Source organism: Gobio gobio, assembly GCF_949357685.1.
Source record: "Gobio gobio genome assembly, chromosome: 3".
Classification (NCBI taxonomy): Eukaryota; Metazoa; Chordata; class Actinopteri; order Cypriniformes; family Gobionidae; genus Gobio; species Gobio gobio.
In genome coordinates this window covers 59,889,749-59,909,060 of record NC_137099.1, presented here as the reverse complement: position 1 = coordinate 59,909,060, position 19,312 = coordinate 59,889,749, and the positions used below count along the sequence as shown (strand labels likewise).

The window sequence follows — 19,312 nt, the reverse complement described above, 5'->3', positions numbered from 1 at the left end:
TTCATCAACAAGGAGCTGACAACACCTGAAGTCACTTTATCTTTGCTTTCTCAGCCACAACTATTGTGTTTCACACACACAGTTAACGCAGCCAAAGAAAAGCGATCACAAATACGGGGACCAAGAGCCCAACTAAAGCAAACGCTTCCCACCACAATGGTGACTTCAAATGAAACATAAACGTCAACATCTAAAGCTCTGTTAATTCTCAGTAAGAGCTTCTGTAGACGTCTGACAGAAATAGTCAAAGTGTGTCTTATGTCTGTGATTAAGGGCAGCACCAGTGTCTCAGTGGGAAACACTGTCTCCTCACAGCAAGAAGATCCTGGATTGAATCCCACGATTCTCTCACGATCCAAAGATGTGTGAATTACAGATGATAAGTTGTCTAAAGTGTCTAAAGGTGTGAGCTAAGTTTCTTTTATTTTCATGATTTCTGGACAAACACACACTGTCTGTGAGTTGCTTTGCAATTACAAATGGAAAATATGTCCACAATGAGCACATTTGAACTAGTTTTTAACCTTGAGGTTTCATGAACATCTATATCGGACGTGCAGAACACATCAGACACAGACGTCATAAAAACTTTAATTCTGGCTCCTCAGTGGACGTCTTTTCAACGTACGCCTCTAGGGGCAAAGACATTGAAAAGACGTCTTTTGGACATAACTTTGCTCAGTGGGTTTACATACCAGACCTGTCCGACAAGAACATGGCCGCCTCCATCACCCTACAGCTCTCTGAGGGCCTTGAAAAGATTTCCCAAAGCTTGCTACCTGGCAAAATGAAGGTCTGGTGTTACCATTTTACCTTGTACCATCGCTTGATGTGGCCCCTCAAACTGTGTGACATCGGCATATCAGCAGTCCAGAAGAAGGACTCAAAGGCTAACAACTATATCCGGAAGTGGCTGGGCCTTCCCCGATGTCTGTCAAATGTAGTCCTGTTTGGAAGAAACACCTTGAGGCTTCCAATGAAATCCATCAGCTTGGGCTACAAGCTGGAGAAAGTGCGGCTGGTATTCAAGCTGAACGACTCACCGAATCCGGCAGTGCAAAACAACATGGCCCAAGTGCAGACTGGAAGGAAATGGAAAGCATCACAGTCAGTACACCAGGCCATTACCCACCTAAACAGCAGGAGCTTGTCGGATTGGTGCAATATTAGTGGAGCGGCTAAGTGATATAATCGTTCAGTTTATGATACAAGCGTGAAAATTGGCATGAGCAGTCTCCATGGGTCACTTGACAAGAAAATTGTCCGAGCCACTTGAAATTTCAAGATGGCGGCCATTTTTCAAGATGGCCGACACCTTAGTGGAGCAGTTAAGTGATATAGTGGTTTATTTGGTGATACAAGCATGACAATTGGCATGAGCAGTCTCTGATGGTCACTAGACAATAAGCCACCCACAGCTACTTGAAATTTCAAGATGGTGGCCATTTTTCAAGATGGCCACCACCTAATGCTGCGTTCACACCAAACGCGAATTGAGCGTCAGGCGCGAGTGATTTCAATGTTAAGTCAATGGAAAGGCGCGTTGACGCGCGTCTGGAGGTCCCGCGGCGCGGAAGGCGCGTTACGCGCGGCGCGAAGGACGCGAATCCGCCTCATTCGCGCGTCCAGTTCGCGCGAATTGGACGCGAATTGAGCGTCTTGCGCGATACGCGCGTTACACGCGAATGGTGCTTTTGTGCATTCACGCGTTTGAAGCGAATTCGCGTCTGACGCCCGAGTTGAAAAATTTGAACTTTGGCGTCAATTCGCGCCGCGTTAACCAATCAGGAGCCTGCTCGCTGCTGTCACGTGGTAAAGTGACGTGTATGAGAAACCCTGCATAAATTAAAACCAGTACTATTGTGTCACAAAATGTAGTTTTAAGACGTTTTCAGGTGGGAATGTAGTTGTTTAAAGCTCAAATCTGTGGTTATCTGGATCTGTGGATCTGAGAGCACCTATTTAAAAAAAAATTATCTTGTGTTTTTGGAGTTGTGAGATCCAGGCGATCACCGGGCAATCACTGCTCATAACCCCGGCGAAGGCAGCCTTTCCTCGGCCAGTCCTTCTGGCGTCTGCCGCTGGCTCTGATGTCCTGTAGTGGTTCGTTTTGTGTAGATCTAACGGCCGAGCTTTGCTCTCATGAATCTATAATTTGTTGTCTGCCAAATCGTTTTGACTGAGGGCAAAGAGAAGTTTCATAACTTTATATTTTAAGGATATTTAAATATACATGTAGTGAAGATAATGTACAGTTGCCTGGACCACATTTGTGTGGCTTTTAATGCTTAATATATATGTTTAATGAAAATGTAAAGAGGCAGAGTGGTGTTTTATGACATATTTCTCCTGGAGTGCCTTGAACGCGCGTCAATTTCGCTTCCAGCGCTCGATTTCTACGCGCGTCCAATTCTCTGCTGACGCGCGAATGCATTCAAAATGTACGCGCGTGAAACTAGACGCGGTAGACGCGATTTTGACGCTCAATTCGCGTTTGGTGTGAACGCAGCATTAGGGGAGCAATTAGGCTTAAGAAATCATTTAGTTGGTGATACAAGCATGAAAATTGCATTATATGGCAGGGCAGGCCTTGGTCGGGAAACACCACCTAAGATGGTAGAGAGAAAAACCCTGGTGAATAAAATTAAGTAAATATTAAATAATAGTAAATTAAATAATTTGTAAAAGTAAAACAAGTAAATTAATGTTCAAAGTTAAATTAATAAAAGAGGCACTGATAGGCTAAACAGGTGGTTTGAACGTCTTAGATTATCCATTTTACAACACGAACTGGAGGCAAGCAACAGTTTGCTAAATTGCTGCTATTTGATAACTGCCTACAGAACCTAAAGATCTCCCTCTTTTCATTTTCTTTCTTGCTGCATTAAAGATTAAATGGTTCAACTTCTGCTTTCGCGCAGGCGCAGTGATGAGAAATAGAGCAATCAGTTCGTAGCTCTGCTTCAGCTGTTTAATAACCTCACGAGGAGCGACCAGAATTTCTGACATGCCAGAAATTCATTCAACCATCCGATTGCCGATCGGGAGAGGTTTATCGCGTCTCGTTTCCCCTGTACACTGCACGAACACCTCACGACAAACGACGCACGATAAAGCTGAAAATCGGCCCGACCCAAAAAAGAGTCGCACGAGTCAGAATTAAGCTCGAAATCGGACGAAAATTACACAGTGTATGCCCAGCTTAAGATGAAATCAACTGAAGATAAAAGAAGACATTAAAGTCCAGCACACACGTCATTACTGCCAGGTGGATGATTCTGATTGGCTCAGAGAAAATGGAATCATGGTAAATTTCCACACATTGTCAGTTAATCAGATTCACACGTGTGCACTTATTGAGGCTTTCACCCCAGAATTAGGCACCTAATGACCTTCCACATTCTGGAGCAGGCCCCAGCTTGTCCAGAGCAAGTTTACCCATCACTTAGGATGCCCGTAATCCACCTACAATAATGTAACACAGAAGCGCACACACACAGATAAACAGTCTCTCTCTAAGGTTGGTTGGTTGAGCTCTGATCCAAGTTTCACAAAACATACTGACAGCATGTGCTTTCTCTCAGGGAGAGGTACAGACAATTAGACAGGCCAAGTCTTTAGTGTTTCAGTAAAAGGAAATATAAAATGAAATACAATTATATAAAATGAAAGAGAAATCCATATTTCATATCTGGAAGCCGGGCTAAGTGAGCAAGCACTGTTACATCGAGTTAGAGGTGTGTGATACCTCCAAAATCCAAACACACAACAACATGTTCTGATATCAAGTGTTTAGCAACACATCACACATCCCTAGGACAGACCCTCAGTCACCACTCAGAGACCAAATACAAACTTTAGAAATATAAAGGAAGAAACAAGCATTGGTCCTCTTGATGGAGCAAAATCATAACTGGAGAGAATCATTAAAAATCATAATAATAATACAGAAATATAAATAATGATTAAGGCTTTGATTATGAATTTAAGTAGGATATGTATATATATATATATATATATATATATATATATATATATATATATATATATATTAATAATATATCACCCTTCACACCCCAGTAACGGCCACTTGTACCTTAATCTGGGCAAACCCATTAGGGGCCTACATGGCTGTGCTGGCTGGGAAATGGTGACAGTTAAGTCACACAATCAGCTTTATTATGTTCCTCGCACTTCGTGTTGGGTGTGCGGCCATGTCAGAGAGGGCCATGTCATCAACCCAGCACATATCCAGAAACCAAATTATTTTGACACATAGCAGCCATAACATGTATTTAAAAGGCAATTTTTTTTTTTGAGAGTGTACACTTTATTTGAAGAAAAAACAAAGAGATTTGACATTTTGAAAATAACAAAATGTTTTTGCTTCATCGGGGAGTATTGTTGCATTCAAACCTAAATGACAATCATGAAAACTTATATTTATTATAATACTTTGCTTATTTTTTTACTGTAGTAAAAACACACACACATTTGTATGATACTGTTTATTTCTGTTTTATTCCAGGGTGGCGTACAGGGCAAAGATGCCGAAGCCTCTCTGACGGCCTTTGTCGTGATTGCCATGCAAGAGGGCAGAGAGATCTGTGCTGGATCAGTTGTTGTAAGTACACCTCTTCCACTGTTTTGTTAATCACAAATATTATAAATAAAAATAAATGATAAACTAAAAGTTGATTTTGATGGGGTTTTTTTTTGTTTGTTTTGGGTTTAACATCTTACACACACTTTTATAGAGTCTGCATGAAAGTATCAGGAAGGCTGTAGACTTCTTAGAAGGTCAACTTCCAAAACTGACCAATCCTTACGCTGTTACGTTGACTTCCTACGCCATGGCCAATGCTGGCAAACTCAATAAAGAAGTCTTGATGAAACATTCCACCAAAGGAGAAGGTCAGTCACACCAACAAGTCATCAAAATGTGTTGTGCTTCATTTAACATGGATCAATCAAATAAACCAGAGAGGAAATTATGAAATAATTATGTAAGATTTGTGGTGTAATAGTTGCTTGTCAGTATCACCCAGCCAGCAGAGCCATGTGGGGCCCAAATGGGTTTGACCTGGGCTATCTAACTGGGACCCAGCCAGTTTTGCACCCAGTTTCCATGTAGGCCCCACATGGATTTGCCCAGATGAAATGAACACTGCTTAGTGTGCACACTACAGGCTGTTTAATGTAAGACTTAATCAGTGTTGGAGGTAATGAGATAATTAAGTGATTGAATAATGATTTTGTATTAGTGAAGAACACCTGCTGTTAACAAGCATAATCACTGAAGGAAAGAGAAACACAAGAACTACTTCCAGCCACAGCCTTGGATGAAATCAACTGAAGATAAAATACATTACATCTCTCAAGATCTGATTAAACAACTCCACAAACAACATTAGCTTCACTTATTACTAACCAGACTGACTTTATTTCTGTCAGACATCTACAGAAGTTCGTATTAAGAATTAAGAAGAGGCTTAGATGTTGATTACTTATTTAACCCTCATATGTCCTTAGTTTCCTGTTTACACTCAGTGCATTTGGGGTCAATATGACCCCAAAATTTAAAGAATGATTGTAAAAAAAATGTAAATTTTTAATAATACATATAATATATTATTTTTTTTGTTTACTTCTCATCTATACAGTAATGCTGTGTTTTTGGATATACAAAGTACTTTTGTACCTATTTACCACACAATTCCTCAACTATACCATTAGCTTGCGTGTGAAATATTAATTTTTTATGAAAAAAATACTTAAATGATGATCTAAATTAAATATAATTTGTTTCTGGATATTGATCTAGGTGTTAGCTGTACAATTCTGCCATCTGTTGGTCAAAGACAAACCTGAAGGAATTACAATTTAAGAAAGAAATTGTTTTGTCCATAGAGACCCAGCAGAGGGCCATAGGGATCCATTCATTTTACTGGATGTGGCCAACTGCTCATATCATAACTTTTGTGATACATTTTGTGAATTTATACATGTATACACATTATACAAGACATTAAAAATAAATATTCTTTCAAATAGTAGAATTTTGGTAGATTTTGATGCGTTTTGAAATGTCTGTTTTTACAAAATACCACATAAATCGCCACATAAGAAACACCTAAAGTTTCTCTTGAATCAAGCAAGTAATTCAAAGTCTCCAGGAGAGTGTATTTCTTTGCCATACTGCCACAGAACTGTGTGCAGGACACCAAAGACCCTCTTGTATACCTTTCGTGTGGGAACAATTTATTTATTTTCAAAACAAAGTTGCAGCTCTTAGATCTCAGAGTAAACTTTCTCAAAGTTGAACAGGTTAGTTACCTTTCATCTCTCCCTTGCTCTCTCTGCATGTGTGTGTGTGTGTGTGTGTGCATGCATTAGGTCTCACTGATTCACTCACATGTGTTCTACATTTGATAGCTGATTTCATTTGACAAATGATTTCATTTGCTGATTTCTGATTTCCTTTGACACATTCCATACAGATGCTATTTGTGACAGTCACACCTCTCTCTCTCTCTCTCTCTCTCTCTCTCTCTGTGTGTGTGTGTGTGTGTGTGTGCGTGCGAGTGTGTGTGTGTGTGTGTGTGTGTGTGTGTGTGTGTGTGTGTGTGTGTGTGTGTGTGTGTGTGTGTGTGTGTGCGCGCATGTGTGTATGTGTGTGCCCGTGTGTGTGCATTAGGTCTCACCCCTTTTATCTTAGTTCTGCATTTATGGCTGATTTTATTTGGCTGTGGCAGTCATACCTGTTTGTGTGTATGTGTGCGTGCGGGTGTGTGTGTTTGAGTGAGCATGTCTTTTCTACTTTGCATTTTTGCTCTAGTACCAGGCCTTCATTTCTGTGTGGAAATTTTCAGATTTATGCTGGAATTATTGATTTTATTTGTCAATTTCTAAAAAAAATGCTTTCAATTGGAGTCACACCTGTGTGTGTGTTTGTGTGCGCGAGCATGTGTGTGTGCAAGTGATCATGTTCGTTCCACATTACATTTGTGCTCTAGTACCAGGACTTCATTGTGGTATGGAAATTTTCAGATTTATTCTGGATTTATAGATTTTTTTTGACAAAAGAAAAATAAAAAACAAATTTTTTTCGATTTTTCCATTCATTTCAATGTGGGGTCATATTGACCCCAAAGGTCATGAGTGTGACTTTTTTTTTTACATCCCTTTAGAACAACCGAATCAAGCCCAGTTTTTTTGTGTGTGTATAGTTAGATAACTTAGAAAAAGTCACAAGATTTCATTCCACTGAGATATAGGGAAACATTATTTTTAACTAAAGAAAAGTCGATTGACCCCAAAGCACAAATGAGGGTTAAAAGTAATAGTTTGATTTGATGTTACCATTGTGGCGATCAGTGTGTGCTTTAATCAGGCTCTTGACTTTTTAACATTCTTTTTTCTGTTGACAGTTGTGTGTTTGTTATGGCGAGAACAGCAAGAGAAACTATAATCAGATGCTGTAAGCTGATTGATGATAAGAATATAATCATCATATATTGGCTTAACTCATTGATATTATGTGGGAGGTTTATACGGGTAGTATGTTATTAATTCTATTTTATTGTTTTTTATTTTATTGTTATTTTATTGTCTTTCAAATAAGTAATCAACATCTAAGCCTCTTCTTAATTCTTAATACGAACTTCTGTAGATGTCTGACAGAAATAAAGTCAGTCTGGTTAGTAATAAGTGAAGCTAATGTTGTTTGTGGAGTTTTTTAATCAGATCTTGAGAGATGTAATGTATTTTATCTTCAGTTGATTTCATCCAAGGCTGTGGCTGGAAGTAGTTCTTGTGTTTCTCTTTCCTTCAGTGATTATGCTTGTTAACAGCAGGTGTTCTACACTAATACAAAATCATTATTCAATCACTTAATTATCTCATTACCTCCAACACTGATTAAGTGTTACATTAAACAGCCTGTAGTGTGCACACTAAGCTGTGTTCATTTCATCTGGGCAAATCCATGTGGGGCCTACATGGAAACTGGGTGCAAAACTGGCTGGGTACCAGTTAGATAGCCCAGGTCAAACCCATTTGGGTCCCACATGGCACTGCTGGCTGGGCAATAATAGTAATGGAATGAATAGAAAGGGAACGGCAACACAAATAGTTCATAAATAAGCCAAAGCATCAAGCTCAGTGGTCTGGATCAGCATATGTGAGTTGATTGACAGGTTCCCCTTCGCACTTCAGCTTCATCTCCACAACTGTTTCTATTCCTGTTTTGTGTTTTGTGTTTGAATCAGCTGGCAGGTTTTGGGCTGTCCCTGGACAGCATCATCACACACTCGAGGCGACGGCCTATGCTGTGCTGGCGCTTGTGAAGGCCAAAGACTTTGATAAAGCAGGAGAGGCAGTGCACTTGCTGGGCAAACAACAGACTCATTATGGTGGTTATGGCACCACACAGGTACACTAACATCTCATCATCTGACTGTAGCTTAAATTAACAATAGCAGCAGCTTCCCATACTGTAATCTCTGTGTTCATATGGGAACCACCAGCAGGGTGTTAAAGTAACACTGAAACAGTGTTAGAGTTAATAAGATACTTAAGTGATTCATTGAGTGATGATTGTTTGATTATTGAAGACACCTGATGATAATGAGAAAACTCACTGAAGGAAAGAGAAACAAGGGCTGATCCAAAATCACCCCCTTTACCCTCAAATAGGGCATTATTTGAAGGAACAGGCATTTGTAGTGGTGTCCAAAACCATAGTGGATGTTATTGAGTGCACTCATTCAATCCCACATTGCACCGCAATAACGGGTGTACAGCCAATGTACACTCAACAGATGTCCGTTTTCATTCACTTCTTCATTGGAACTATATTAGTTGATAACATAGGGAATAGTGATTGAGTGTTTAGGGGGCGATTTCGGATTCAGCCAAGAACTACAACTACAAAGAAGCACAACGTCAGGATACTGTCTGGCCCCATTTAAAAGATAGAGGTTCCAGTAAATTGCCCCGTGTCTGTCATCTTGTCAGATGGCAGCCTTGCACCCTCAACAAAGTGTATATGATCACTTTGATGGGTTTCATTCTCAGGTTAATGATTGCCTGATTGAGAAAAATGAACTAACAGTGAACTAGCCGTGCAAGATTATTGGTTGGTCATAACTAAAGGGATAGGTGTATATGATATTCTTATTTCAGTCTAATACAATCTGAGTTATATTAAAAATGCCCTGGCTCTTCCAAACTTTATAATGGCAGTGAATGGCAGCCCATTTGAAAACCAAAAAAGTGCATCTATCCATTATAAAAGTAATCCACACGGCTCTGGGGGTTAAAAAAATAGGCCTTCTGAAGCGATTCGATGGGTTTTTGTAAGAAAAATATGCATATTTAAAACTATATAAAGTAAAATATCATGCCCCCGCCAGACCGCCTTCCGTAATCAACTTATGAAGAAAGTGTAACATCTGTCGCAGTTTAAAATGCTTATGCTATGTCCAACATTATACATTGCAGCGGTTACGCTTTTTTGTAAGCTGGAAGCTTTTACTGAATGTGAGGGATGCAGGCACTGTGCACTTAGCTTGTCACTGTAACCCTTCTGGTGGATGGCAGATGGACTCATGCAAACCTCTTCTGCCTGGGTGTGGTTCAGCGGTTTTGTCCATCTGTTGTGATCAAAGAGATGTCATAATACTAGAAGAAAAAATATATATACTCACTGGAACATTGCCACACCATTGTGTGGCATTTCAAGTGCTTTGAAACAGCAAATCATTTTGCAAAGCAATTGGTTCAATTGATTCAAAGTTTTGAAAAAAAAATTGTTTCTCCCATCATTACAATTTAGTCTGGAGCCGTGTCTTTGAATGCTTTTCTGTGCTTTCCAGGTGACCATCATGGTGTTCCAGGCCGTGGCAGAGTATCGCACACAGGTGAAGGACCAACAAAACTTTAATCTGGATGTGGAGCTGTTAGTGGCAGGAAGAAACAAACATACCAGATGGGCGATTCAAAGGAATAATATGCATCTTACACGGTCAGACAAGGTGAAGAATAACTCATAAAAATTGTGTTGTGGCTAGAAGGGATAACATTTTGAACTCACAGTGATCTCAACATGTGGTCACAATGTGACAATGTGAGGTCATCTAAAACAGGGGTTCTCAACCCTGGTCCTTGAGGCCCACTATCCTACAGAGTTCACCTCCAAAGCACAGTCAGCCAGGAGGTAGAATTAATTTGTGAAATCAGCTGAATGAGTTCACGAGTGGAATAAAAATATGGCAGGACTTGTTGTGTTTGGTCAATAAAACCTTTAGGTATCTCTACTATATCATGGATTTGAGTATTCTGATAACATCTGCGTTCACTCAACAGGTGGAGATCAACAAAGACTTCAATGTGACGGCTAGAGGAACTGGAACAGCCACTCTCTCAGTGAGTGTTCATGAGCGTTTATACGGTCAACAGTGAGATTAAAGTGCCTGAACATCTAATCTGAGGCATGCTGCTCTTTTCAGGTTCTGAAGCTGTACTACGCCAGACCTGTTGAGAAGAAGTCTGACTGTACATTCTTTAATCTGACTGTTAAAATGGAACACGATTCTGAAAGTAAGACTGACAAAGAGGCATTTCTGTAGCATTTTCTGTGCATTAAGGCTTTTCTCACTGTGCTTAACCCTGGGTTATTGTCACTCTAAACCAGGGGTTCTCAATCCTGGTCCTGGAGGGCCACTGTCCTGCAGAGTTTAGCTCCAACCTTGATCAAACTCACCTGCCTGTAATCCTGAAGAGCTTAATTAGCTGGTTCAGGTGTGTTTGATTAGGGTTGGAGCTAAACTTTGCAGGACAGTGGCCCTCGAGGACCAGGGTTGAGAATGCGAAACCCTGTTTAGGAACGTTTGACAATTGTAACTAAACTACAATAACATTAGAAGTGGGATTCACACTGCTTTTTACACAGGTTATGAAAGGTTAAACAAATCACATTATTCTGTTTACCAGGGGTTTATAATGACCCAGGGTTAAAAAGTTCACAGCAAAATCCCCAGAGTTAAATGAACTCTGCTCAGAGTACATATGGTCCCTCTCTACATAGAGTTAAAATAACTCTGAATCAGTGTTGGGGTTAATGAGATAATTAAGTGATGATTAAGCATTAATGATGAACACCTGATGATAACGAGCACAATCACTGAAGGAAAGAGAAACACAATAACTACAACTGACTTCATCCACCACCTTAGATTAAATCAACTGAAGATAAAAGAAGACATTGATGCTGCCTTCACGTGCCATATGAAATTTGATAATTCCCACTTCTGAAGTCGTGATTACAAGCTCATCCCATTCAAATTTCGAAAGTGGAGAGCGTCCATGTGCAATTTTTATATAAGAAACTTGTATTTACGATAATTCCAAGAGCATGTGAAGGCAGCATTAATCTCTGAAGATCTCAGCAGAGGAGGATTAAACAACTCCTCAAACAGCATTACCAGCATCACACATTACTAACCAGATTCCCTTTATTTCTGTCAGACGTCTACAGAAGCTCTTATTGAGAATTAACAGAGGTTTAGATGTTGATGATTTATTGAAAATAATAAATTCACCATTATGGTGATCAGTATTTGCTTTAGTTGCGCTCTTGACCTTTGACTTTTTAACATCAGATTTTCTCTCATTTCTGTAGCTGTGTTTGTTATGGCGAAAACAGCAAGAGACAATGTGATCAGATGATTTTGGCTGCTTCTTGATTATACAGATGTATGCACGAGTAGCATTGATTTTAATAACCATGTGTCTCTACAACATGATATCCAGTTATGTTTTTGTCAGATAAACTGAATGATTAACCCCTTAACTGACACCGTCCCGCTAGCGGGATGTTTTCCAGCCAGCACAGCGACGGAGGCTCCACATCGGTTAGCCCAGATGAAATGAACACTGCTCAGTGTGCACACTACAGACTGTTAAGTGTAAAACTGAATCAGTGTTGGAGTTAATTAAGTAATGATTGAGCATTAGTAAAGATAGCTCCTGTTAACAATCAGAATCACTGAAGGAAAGAGAAACAAGAACTACAACTGACTTCAGCCACAGCTTTAGATGAAATCAACTGAAGATAAAAGAAGACATTAAATCTCTGAAGATCTCAGCAGAGATAAACAACTCCACAAACAGCATTACCAGCTTCACACATTACTAACCAGACTGACTTTATTTCTGTCAGACATCTACAGAAGCTCTTATTGAGCTCTTGTTTGTGTTGAAAACTGTTATTGTTTTTTTTATGTCACTATCATGGTGATCAGTGTTTTCTTTATTTGGGCAGTTTGATGACTTTTTAATATTATTGTTTCTCTGGCTGCTGTAACTGAGTTAGCTATGGCAGGAAAAGCAAGAGTAAACACAATCAGATGCTGTTGGTTACTCAGTGATAAGAATAGGATCATTGTGTTGTGTTTTAATTCACTGATTGTATGGCTGAGTATGAGCAATATACTAATAAAGGGTTAGTTCACCCAAAAATGAAAATTCTGTCATCAATTACTTACCCTCATGTCGTTCGACACCCGTAAGACCTCCGTTCGTCTTCGGAACACAAATGAAGATATTTTAGTTAAAATCTGATGGCTCTGAAAGGCCTCCATTGGCACAATGCATGGTTCACTCTCAAGACCCTTAAAAGGTACTAAAGACGTCGTTACAAAGTCCATCTCACTACAGTGGTTCTAAAATAACTTTATGAATCGGCGATAATAGTTTTTGTGCACAAAAAAACCCTAAATAACGACTTATATAGTGATGACGATTTCAAAACACGGCCTCATGAAGCTTCGAAGTGTTATGAATCAGTGAGTTGAATGAGCAGTTTGGCGGTTTGACACGCGATCCGAATCATGATTCGACTCACTGATTCATAACGCTTCGAATCTTCATGAGGCCGTGTTTTGAAAGTTATTGTAGAACCACTGTAGTGAGATGGACTTTGTAACGACGTCTTTAGTACCTTTTAAGGGTCTTGTCTTGAGAGTGAACCGTGCATTGTGCCAATGGAGGACTTTCAGAGCCATCAGATTTCAACTAAAATATCTTCATTTGTGTTCCGAAGATGAACGGAGGTCTGACGGGTGTCGAACGACATGAGGGTAAGTAATTAATGACAGAATTTTCATTTTTGGGTGATTTAACCCTTTAATTTTGTTTTTATTGCGATTCCAGGAAAGATCCAAAGCGGTTTTAATCAGTAAAGCTGAATAAGTTTTAAAGCAGATTGTACACTAATCACTTCTAATTCCTGCGAGATAAACTCACACACAGAAATCAAGATTCAGCCTATGAATCTCAATAATGGTGACATGCTTCATGCCTCAATGCATTCTGGGAGCCATGGATGAGTTTTGCATAATGCACCCAGAATGCATTGCGGCATTAAGCTTGTCACCATTGTTGAGATTCATAGGCTGATTCTTCATCTCTGTGTGTGAGAATAATTTGCAGAAGATATATGTGACGTGTTATTAGACCAGAAAGCAAGACTTATGTACACATTTTAAACATCGCGCAGTTTATCTGATGAAAATATTGCAGGATCTTCTGCTGTAGAGCCACAAGGCTACTATAATTCATGACTCTCAGGAGAAAGGCACTCTATGATGATCACAACTGTATCACCAACAACAAGCCAACATCATCTGTCATCATCAAATTTCTCTTGCCGTTCTTGCCATAACAAACAGTTACAGCAGCCAGAGAGAAAAATATGGTGACAAGTCAAGGGTCAAGAGCCCAACTAAAGCAACACTGATCACCATTATAGTGACTTCAAACGAAACTATTATTTTCAAAAAATCATCAACATCTAAACCTCAATAAGAGCTTCTGGAGACATTTACATTTACATTTATGAATTTAGCAGATGCTTTTATCCAAAGCGATTTACAACTTTTGGGTACAATAAGCAATTGGTTGTGAAGAGTCGAGTAAGCGCAACAAGTGCCTGAAATACTTAGACCGTGTATATTTCTCAGTGTAGCTCAGGCTAGAGTAGGGAGGGAAAGAGGAGAGGATAGGAAAGTTTATTTATTTATTTTAAATTTCTTCAGGATTAACTGATGTGAGGGCTACATCGCTGTGCTGTGTTAAAAAAAAGTTATGTACAGATCTTGTTGTTCTCTTGTTTATAATCACTCTAAAATCCCTGTGAATTTTAGACACACAGACATCAAGAATCAGCGTATGAATCTCATCAACGGTGATGTACTTCATGCCGCAATGCATTCTGGGTGCATCATACAAACTCATTCATGGCTCCCAGAATGCACTGCGGCAGAGTATCCTGTCACCATTGTTGAGATTCATAGGCTGATTCTTGATGTTTGAGTGTGAGTTGAGCTCACAACAGTTCATAATCTTTAGTTTACAATGTAGTCTGATCATTTCTGATAAAACATACATTTCTGAGTTTCTTGCTGAAGAATCACAATAATAAACAAACAAAAATGAATAACAAATGTCAATCATATAAAAGTCAGACATAAGATCAGTGAATTAAGCCACAACACGATTAAATTCTTCTCATCAATTAGCTAATATCAACTGATCACATATTATCTTGCTGTTCACATCATAACAAACAGCCAGACAAAAAATTTTAAAAATTCAGGGGTCAAGAGCCAAACTAAAGAACACACTTTATTATTTTCAATAAACCATCAACATCTAAACCTCTGTTAATTCCCAATAAGAGCTTCTGTAGTCGTCTGACAGAAATAAAGTTAGTCTGGTTAGTAATGTGTGAAGCTGGTAATGTTGTTGTTTAATCATCCTCTGCTGAGATCTTGTCAGTGTCTCAAGTTGTCCACCACAGGGCGGCAGAGACTTTGACATTTGAACAGAGGTGGAAAGTCCAGGTTCAGAAGACAAAAAGTCGTTCTCTGTATTTTGTTCCAAACACCTGGATTTTCTAATAGCACAGTTTTTCAGCCAGGAGGTAGAATTAATTAGTGAAATCAGCTGACTGAGTTCATAAGTGGAATAAAAATATGGCAGGACTTTTACTTTCTAACCCCTGGACTTTACATCTCTGCTAAAAATGTTTGGCTCCTAGGATGCATTACAGCAGGGGTCTCCAAACTCGGCCCTCGAGGGCCCCTGTCCTGCAGAGTTTAGCTCCAATCCAAATTAAACACACCTGAACCAGCTAATCAGTGTCTTACTAGGGCCTTGTAAGACACTGATTAGCTGATTCAGGAGTGTTTATTTGGGATTGGAACTAAAGTCTGCAGGACAGCGGCCCTCCAGACCGAGTTTGGAGACCCCTGCATTACGGCATGAAATATGTCAACATTGTTGAGATTCATATGCAGATTATTGATGTCTGTTTGTTTCTAGAAAAACTGATCTGATCTGTGATAATAAATTATTTGTAGTGAATATAATCTAATAATAACAAATAAACATGATTGAAGAGGTTAGAGAATTTTTCTGTTTTGTGAGGCTGAAAACTATGTCGCTGGATCATTTTTGTTTCTGACATTTTTGCAACAAATTATGTGTTTTGTAAACACTATTACAAAAACCACAAACTCACATAAAATCCAATATTCAATAAAACCTCAACATCTAAACCTCTGTTAATTCTCAATTAGAGACTTATACGTTATATGCTTCTGTAGACGTATAACATTTCTCTTTCCTTCAGTGATTCTTGTTAACAGCAGGTGATCATTCAAAATCATCACTTAATGAATAACTTAATTATCTCATTAACTTTAAAGGGGTCATATAATGGTACATGCACTTTTACAAGTTGATTGTACGGAAATGTGTGTTGGCTGTGCCAGTACACAACCATCCTATAATGATAAAAATCCATCCAGTGTTTTTTTTTTAATCTCCTTATATATTTTCCCCTGTCTCAAATCGAGCCGTCTGACCGTGTGATGTCACACGGTGTACGCCCCTCCCACGATTGTTGACTGACAGCAGCGTTTCAACACAGACCCGCCCTGAGCGAGCGGTCATCAGTCCGCCATTGTTGATACGCTGGAGTAGAATGGTGTCTAAGCGATTGTGGTGTTCTGTTCTTGGGTGTGATAATGAACACAGCAGTCATTTTGATTTTCCTAAATCCGAACCGATGAAGACGCAGTGGCTGAGTTTTGTTTTCGAAGGGAATATTCCTCCTGATCAACGTCAATGCTTTCATGTTTGCGCAAATCATTTCTCACCAGACTGCTTTATAAACGAGGGTCAGTATAAAGCAGGTTTTGCTAAGAAGCTGCTCCTGAAAAAAGGATCGGTACCAACTATTCATGTTCCTGCTGCACCTCCAGAAGAAGTGAGTGCAACGTTTTATTAACCTTTATATTAATCTTTGCAAATCGCTTGCACGCTTCACGAAAAGTTTACAGAGTAAGTTACATTACGGCAGGCTTTCTATGTATGATGACGTTCTCAATATAATTCATAATCCCACGTTTATAATGAAAAAACACGTTATGGTTATTACAAACTGTGTACGCTGGTGATAAAGTTAACATGGTAACAATGAACTAATTGTTACCAAAAATACATCAGTAAACACACAGCAAAAACCCCAGTGTTAAATTAACACTCTTCAGAGTTTATTTGACTCCACACTCAAGAGTGTTAAAAGTAACTCTGACAAAGTGTCAAAGTTAATGAGATAATTAAGAGATTAATTAAGTGATGATTGACCATTAAGTGAAGACACCTGATGATAACAAGCAGAATCACTGAAGGAAAGAGTCGCCATTTTAACTCACCATTATGGTGATCGGCGTTTGCTTTATTTGGGATCATCAAGTCAAGGGTTTACTTTTTAACATTAGTTTTATTTTCTCTGGCTTCTTTAACTGCGTGTTTAGAAAACACATTTTGTTATGGCAAAGAAAGGACATAGAAAATCTGTTCAGGAGTTGATTATGTTTAGATTAACATTATTAATGTTATCCTCATTTAGTGACCTGATGAACTAATATCATTATGAGACCAATCTCTAATTATGTTGGGGATGTGGTGATATTACATTATTGAGTACAACAGCTCTTTAAAGCTATATCAGATACACAGATCAACTCTGAACATCACAAAACAAGCAACTAAAAAGTCACATAAAACAGCAAAAATAAAAGAAAATGGTTAGAATAAAAATAAATTACTAAAACAATTAATCTTATAATTTATTCATGCTGCAATGCATGCTGGGAGCCATTGGTGAGTTTTGATTGGTGCACCCAGAATGCACTGCACAAAGCTTTTTGATGGCCACCATTGTGGAGATTCATGCACTGACTCTTGATGTCTCTGTGTGTCTAAATGACAGAAAATATAGCAGCCAGACAAAAAGTATGTTAAAATGTCAAGGTCAAGAGCCCAATCAAAGCAAACACTGATCACTATAATGATGACTTAAAAATGGCATTCAGTGATTTTGTTTTTTATAATCAGGTGTCTTCTAGCCTGATGTTGTCATACTCAATTCTACTCAGAATATGAGTCTGATCCTGCTCCATTGGGCTGTGATTATGGGGCGTGTTTCAACCGAACCAGGAAAGACCTCAATTGGATAGACCTACAACCAATCAGAGCAACGGAGCGACGCATAACGTTAATTGTCAAATGTCAACAGAACTCAACTGCACTGTGTTGCCAAGTCCACGGGTTGAAGCGACCCCAATTATGTGATATACAGACCCAGGAATGCGAATTTTAGCAGGCAGTCCTGCCAAAATAACACATATTTACCCCCCAAATGCTTTTTTTTCCTGGAGAACCCCCCTGGAAAGCTATTGGGCTTGTTTTTGGCTAGTTTTGAGGAACGTTAGCAATTGGGCGGGTTTTATTGTAAAAACTTGACAACCCTGTCTGCACGCACGCTGGAATAAGTAGCCTAACGTTAGAAGAAAAAGATGAGTATAAACGATCTTTGCCGGTGTTGTAAAAAAAGAATTTAAGGATACACAGAGTACTTACCAACACGATCATCATTTCTGAGAGAAATAGTAAAGGTGAATGCATATACCAACAAGTTCTCTGTTTAGGATTAGAACAAATTCAACCCAAGGGCCTTTGATGATGTGGATGATGACGTTACTGTTGATCATCTGTCCATCATCGTCTAAAGCCCGCCCTGACAATTTCATTGGTCCGAACAGTTTCTGTTCGGGCATAATTACTTCTCTACCGATCAAGTCCTGACCAAACTGCCCGAGTAAAAATGTTGTGGGCGGGGCTAAGTTCGGCTGGCATCCAGGCTAGGTGTCTTCACTAATGGTCAATCATCACTTAGTTAATCTCTTAATTATCTAATTAACTTTAACACTTCTTCAGAGTTACTTTTAACACTCTTGAGTGTGGAGTCAAATAAACTCTGAGGAGTGTTAATTTAACACTGGAGTTTTTGCTGTGTACCCTGCCAGTAATGTTACATACAAAGATAGATCAAAGGGACATTACATTAACCAAACATTCAGAAACGTCCTGTTCGAACTTCATTGGGGCCTTCATTGGGGCTTCATTGACTCCTGTTCAAATTGCACAGATGTGTCCTCAAAGACTCCCGTTGCTATTCTTTCTCCAAAATAATACCTTCAACTGTTGTCAAGGCAACACTCCACGTGTGTTGTGTCAAAGCCCCACAGAACAGAGGGACGGGGTGAGCAAAGCTCATTATCATTTAAAAGTCACATGCACTGAAATGGCTTGCTGAAAACAGAGCTGTTTTGACCAGGTAAAATTAGTGTTTTCTTACAATACTAATGAGAATTTTTAATTGTCTTTTAATTTAGACACTAAAGAATCATATTAACTTAACTGTACAAAAATGGCATTATATGACCCCTTTAACATTGATTCAGAGTTATTTTAACTATAGAGGGACCGTGTATACTCTGAGCAGAGTTCATTTAACTCTGGGGATTTTGCTGTGTTCAAGTGTGAAAAGACCTATTTAGAACTAAACCCCCTTCAAATACCACTATATATTATTATCTATTCTCATATTAATTAATTGTATTTTTATATTCCCTTTAGAAAGACTTGAACTAAAACCACCAAATACTTTTGTTTCCCTTTAGCAAAAGAAGAAGACACAAGTTACAACTTCATTATGGAATTCCTGTATGTGAACATCTTAATTTATTTAGTCAAGAAACCATTTGATTTGTAATTAGTCAATTTTCAAAACTAATGTTTTCAAACTAAACTAATGTTGACCCCGAGTTCAATCCCGCCCCACTTTTTCACATTCTCTGTATGTTTGCTTCATGAACGTGAGTAGGGACAGCTGGTT

General features: G+C 39.0%; 2 protein-coding genes across 3 annotated transcripts in view; both read left to right on the top strand.

The window, feature by feature from the left end:
* LOC307122967 (uncharacterized protein) overlaps nucleotides 1-19,312 on the top strand; it is a 158,576-nt gene that overhangs the window by 73,080 nt on the left and 66,184 nt on the right. The gene's annotated exons all lie outside the window — the stretch shown is intronic.
* LOC307122952 (complement C3-like) overlaps nucleotides 1-19,312 on the top strand; it is a 119,895-nt gene that overhangs the window by 68,133 nt on the left and 32,450 nt on the right. The window contains exons 27-33 of one of the 2 annotated variants that reach the window (XR_013816112.1): nucleotides 4,529-4,624; nucleotides 4,758-4,914; nucleotides 8,271-8,434; nucleotides 9,879-10,037; nucleotides 10,369-10,428; nucleotides 10,512-10,698; nucleotides 10,861-12,517. Coding sequence is in view for 1 of the 2 variants with exons in the window: in XM_079811297.1 (XP_079667423.1) it covers nucleotides 4,529-4,624; nucleotides 4,758-4,914; nucleotides 8,271-8,434; nucleotides 9,879-10,037; nucleotides 10,369-10,428; nucleotides 10,512-10,602; nucleotides 19,098-19,140 (770 nt within the window). In the remaining variant the exon portion in view is untranslated. Of the gene's footprint in view, nucleotides 1-4,528; nucleotides 4,625-4,757; nucleotides 4,915-8,270; nucleotides 8,435-9,878; nucleotides 10,038-10,368; nucleotides 10,429-10,511; nucleotides 10,699-10,860; nucleotides 12,518-19,097; nucleotides 19,141-19,312 lie in introns of those variants that run through there. The other variant, XM_079811297.1, reaches the window with a different exon arrangement.